Here is a 4311-nt window from a genome sequence, read left to right as displayed (position 1 = left end):
GGAAGAGCAGGTCACCTCTGGGGACAAGGGAAGGATGAGGATGTGTCTGAGATATTCTGGAACAACCCAACTTCCCAGCACAGAGAGGAGCAGTCTCCCTGTTGCTGGAGAATCCTAAACTACCCCTACAGATGCAGGTGGCTTGGCCATGGGGGTGTCAACCTTAGTGAGCCCCACTGTGTGGGCAGCACCAGGCAGGTGCCGTGCTAACAGTAGAAGCCAGTCTCTGCTCACCAAGAAGGAGTCAGCTATTTAAAAAGAAAAACCTGCACATGAGTAATGACTTGAACTCAGGAACATTTCAGCAAGTATGGAGTGAGGAGATAACGCACACTAAGCATACAAGCTGAAAGAGCCATCACTGGGAAGGGGCTGGAATGGGGTTGAGTTCATTAAGAATCACCTTCTAGAGGAGGTGAGTCCTGAAAGAGGTGCTTGGATCTGCTGGTCCTTCTGCATGAGCCTGTGATTCCCCTGTGAGACAGAGACACTTTGCTGTGGGACTGCGAGGGACAGGACCTCAACAGTCATAGAACTCCCTGTGTGGGCTCCAGATATGTTATCGACAAGGAGGGTCTCCAACCATCCTGGGCCGAGGGCCTCTTGTTCTGCAGTCCTCTCTTCCCACCTCCGTCCAAACTGTCCTCACACGCAGCTATGAGACTGAGTCCCTACCAAACACACCTCCCAAGAACAAGGGAAATAGAAGAACTGGAAAACAGTAGATCTAATGCGGAATTATAGTACAGGAAAATGAAATGCCGAGCTTAGTGCTTTGAAGCAAGTCTTCTTCTGCGAGTCTTCTCCAAACTGTTCCCTTTTCCACTGGCAGTGGGCCACCCCTGCTGCAGATCGCAGAGCCCCGGGTTTGCACTGCGTGTGAGAGACCTGGCCCCCCTCATGCTACTCCTGTTTCCTGGCAGGTCATTGAACTGTGCCGCCCTCTGGACTCCCGGCTCGAACACGTGGACTTTGAGTCTCTCTTTTCCTGTCTCAGCGTCCGACACCTGCTCTGTGTTTTTGCCTCCCTGCTTCTGGAAAGGAGGGTCATCTTCATCGCAGACAAGCTCAGGTACCACCCGTGGCTACTCCTGCTAAGGTGTTTGAGCGGCAGGCGTCTCACACTGTCTGGAATCTGTGGGGTGGGGACTGCCTGCGATTGCAGAGGCAGCTTCTCTGAAGAAGGGGTGTGAGTCAGTGGACAACTAAGGCTGGAGGTTTGTGAGGCACACCAGTTGTGTAAAGTGAGGTGAGCCTGCGCTTCTGTGCACTACTTTTCTGGTACTTGGTCTACTTTTCACTCATTCTGCTTTGTGCTGGGCACCCTTCCATGTGCTAAGGAAAGAGGCATAAAAGACACAGAGCTGTTCTCAAAGAGGCCTCAGTCCAAGGCAGGGAATGGAGAGGTAAACAGACCACCCAGCAGCATGTTGTAAAGGCTGACTAGAGGCAGAGCATTCTGGAGACCGAGGAGGGCGCTCATTCCCAGAGGAGGCGAGTTCCCTGTGTCTTAAGGTGAAGAGCAAGTAGAAGGCACATTCCGGGCAAAAGGAGCTGTCTGTACAAAGGCAGGGAGACGGGAGGCCAAGAGCATCGCCTTCAGGAACTTGCAAAGCAGTTCAGTGTAGCTGAGCAGAGAGAAAAGCCCAGAGGAAAGCCAGGAACTGGCAGAGATGGGCGAGGCCCGGTTCTTGGAGGGCTGCAGGCCCGTGGTGGAAAGCAGAGACACAGCCTAAGGCATCCCTTCCTCTCAGTTCTAACGTAAATCACACACACAAACTCACTGCCCAGTAGGATGCACCCACATCCTCGTGGTCACATTCAGTGATTTGCAAAGCCCAGGCCACAAATCAAAGAAGATCCTGAAGGAGATGCGGGTAGGGATTTGGGTTAATTCTGAACTTTAAAAAAGAAAAAAAAAAAAAATTCCTGGCATTTTCATCATTTCAAAATACCAAATCAGAGCCTTCCTCTCTTTGGAACTGAGGACATAGTTGCACAAGTGGTGGCTGCAATTCCAGGAAGGGCTGAGATATGGGGCCCAGCTAGAGGTGGGCCAACCTACCAGGAGAGTCAGGGAGGCCAGCTGAGAGTCCATCTGGAAAGAAGAAATGCCAAAACACAAAAATTGGAGAACTGTGGTTTGGAGAGGAAATATGACTCTCAACTCTAGAAAACAAAAGGGAGGAAGACGAAAAGGGAAAGAAGAATGGAAAGGACAAGGTGTATGAATGTGGGGTCCCTCAGGACGCGTGGTGGGAAATGGAATCCAGCCCTCTCTCCACCGAAGCCCATCTGGTCACCTTGATGATGCTACTCTTTGGACGGCAGCCACTTGGCTACTCCCAGGCTGCTCCCACCCTGCCTTTGAGCTAGCTATTCACTTTTAATGTCATAGTTATTGTACTCCCTGTGTACTTTTGTCAGCTCAGGAAGCAGGCCCTGCCTATAGCCTGCAGCTGGTGCTGGGCGCCAGGCAGCTCTCCAAGCTCCCTGGGCACTGGGGAATTCGGACCAGAGAGTTCTCTGGGTTAGGGCCCTGGAAGCTAAGGCTGAGAAATAACCCTTCCGTGACCAGGATGGGATTTCACCGGCACTCGAGTAACTGTCTGTATTCTCTGGAAGCCCTACCATCCCCCACTCCCCCACGGTCTTTAGTTGTAGAATTCTCAGGCTTTCCTTTGGGGGAGGGGAAAATGATGGATCTCAGAAAGACCTAGGCAAGGAGTAGAAGGCTTACCAGGAGTGGAGATGGGGCAAACAGTCCCTTGAGGCTCTTGCTTCTGGTTTAAAGATGTTAGGCTTGGGAAGGGTCCAGCCTGAGAAAATGTCTGAGAAGGTGGGCATGCCTCTAGAGGAGTGGCCACCAGGGCCTGTGGCCCCCGCCCTAATCCAGGCTTTCTTCAGGGGGAAGGAGAACAGAAAGTATCACCTGTCTTTCTCATGAAGGTACAATGAAAGAGAAGCTGGGAACAGAAAGGGAGGGGAGCCTCATCAAAGACCAGTGCATCCCTGCAGGGCAACAGAGGGCATGTGTCAGAGGCTCAGGGCACCAAGACACCGGGAAGTACTTAGGACAGAGATGTCTGGGAAGGGACTTGGCCACCTCTACCTTGTCCCTGGACAGATTTCTGGGTTGACAGGTTGAACTCTGGGCATCCCCTCACACGGAGCTGCTGTAATGAGAGACAGTGGACGGTGAAGGGACCCCATCCCTGAGAATGGAGCCTGCCTTGCCCTGGGTCTTGGTCGGTCCTCCCAGCCCCCTCCCCTCCTGCTCTGGCAGGAGACAAGTCACCGCGGTGTTCTGATTAGAGGGACTTGGGAGTTTCTCTCATCACCCCACCTGCCATGGTGCCTGGCACTCTGCCCAGAGAGATTTAGTCTGTTCAAGCAGCAAACACCCACGAGAGCGTAAAATGTCAGCTGTAGCTGCTGCACGCCGTTCTCGCCATAGGGCCCTTACTGCCCACTGGCTGTTTTCTGTTGCAGCAGCTGCCAGACGTGGCGCACTGAGGAGACGGGGTTTTTGTAGGGGAGGAGGCGGGGGCAGGGATATGGATAATTCTGGCGCCTTCTTTGGGTCCAGAGCCAGGCCATGGTGCACTAATTAGTGTGTGCCTGTGCATGCATGTGCGTATAAAACACCTGAGTTACATGTTTAGACCCTTTACAACATTCAGGCTTGCACGTCCATCTCTCATCACACAAGAGGGGTCTTCCCGGATAGGGAGGAGGCCTGAACATCCTCAGCTGTTGGCCCCGGGTCTCCTCATTTAGGAAACAAGGGCTTGTCTGGGACCGGCCCCTCGGAGCTCTGACTTGCTAGGGCTTCAGTGTCTCATGGGCTTCTGTGTCTCATGGTCCCCAGAAGCAGCCCATGATTGTCCTGTTACAAATAGCTCAAAGTGTTCTCTCTCTTGCCCAATAAATTATCTTTGCATCCAACACTAGTTCCATGTGGACCTGAAGAGGTGGGGAAATAAAGAAAGAAAGGCCCTGAGAGCTCTGAGGCAGGAAGAGAAAGAAACACAGCATGAGCGAACCTGATGAGAATAACAGCAGTGCAACCGTGAGAGCAGGGAACGCTGGAAGCTGCCCTGGGCCAGGCTCCTCTAAGGGTTTGGCCTGTATTCTCTCAGGCTCTTGACAACTCAGTTAGTTAGGTTCTATTAGTAGGAAGCTAAAAAGCACACGGAGGTTGTCACTTTGCTCAAGGAAGGGGTCAGTGGGAGGGCCTGGATTCAGACAAGGTCAGCTGGCTCCAGGGCAAAGGAGGAAGCGGAGCAGGCCTCCGTGGTCTGCGGTGGG

General features: G+C 52.9%; 1 protein-coding gene across 1 annotated transcript in view; it reads left to right on the top strand.

The window, feature by feature from the left end:
* Window positions 1-4311, top strand: part of DENND2A (DENN domain containing 2A) — a 104333-nt gene that overhangs the window by 79756 nt on the left and 20266 nt on the right. Inside the window, exon 14 of the mRNA XM_007466620.1 lies at window positions 924-1072. Within this exon, the coding sequence (XP_007466682.1) occupies window positions 924-1072 (149 nt within the window). The remainder of the gene's footprint in view (window positions 1-923; window positions 1073-4311) is intronic.

The sequence above is a fragment of the Lipotes vexillifer genome, unplaced genomic scaffold, assembly GCF_000442215.2.
Source record: "Lipotes vexillifer unplaced genomic scaffold, Lipotes_vexillifer_v1.1 scaffold71, whole genome shotgun sequence".
Lineage (NCBI taxonomy): Eukaryota > Metazoa > Chordata > Mammalia > Artiodactyla > Lipotidae > Lipotes > Lipotes vexillifer.
The sequence above is the reverse complement of the archived record's forward strand: the minus strand, read 5'-3'. Positions and strand labels throughout refer to the sequence as shown.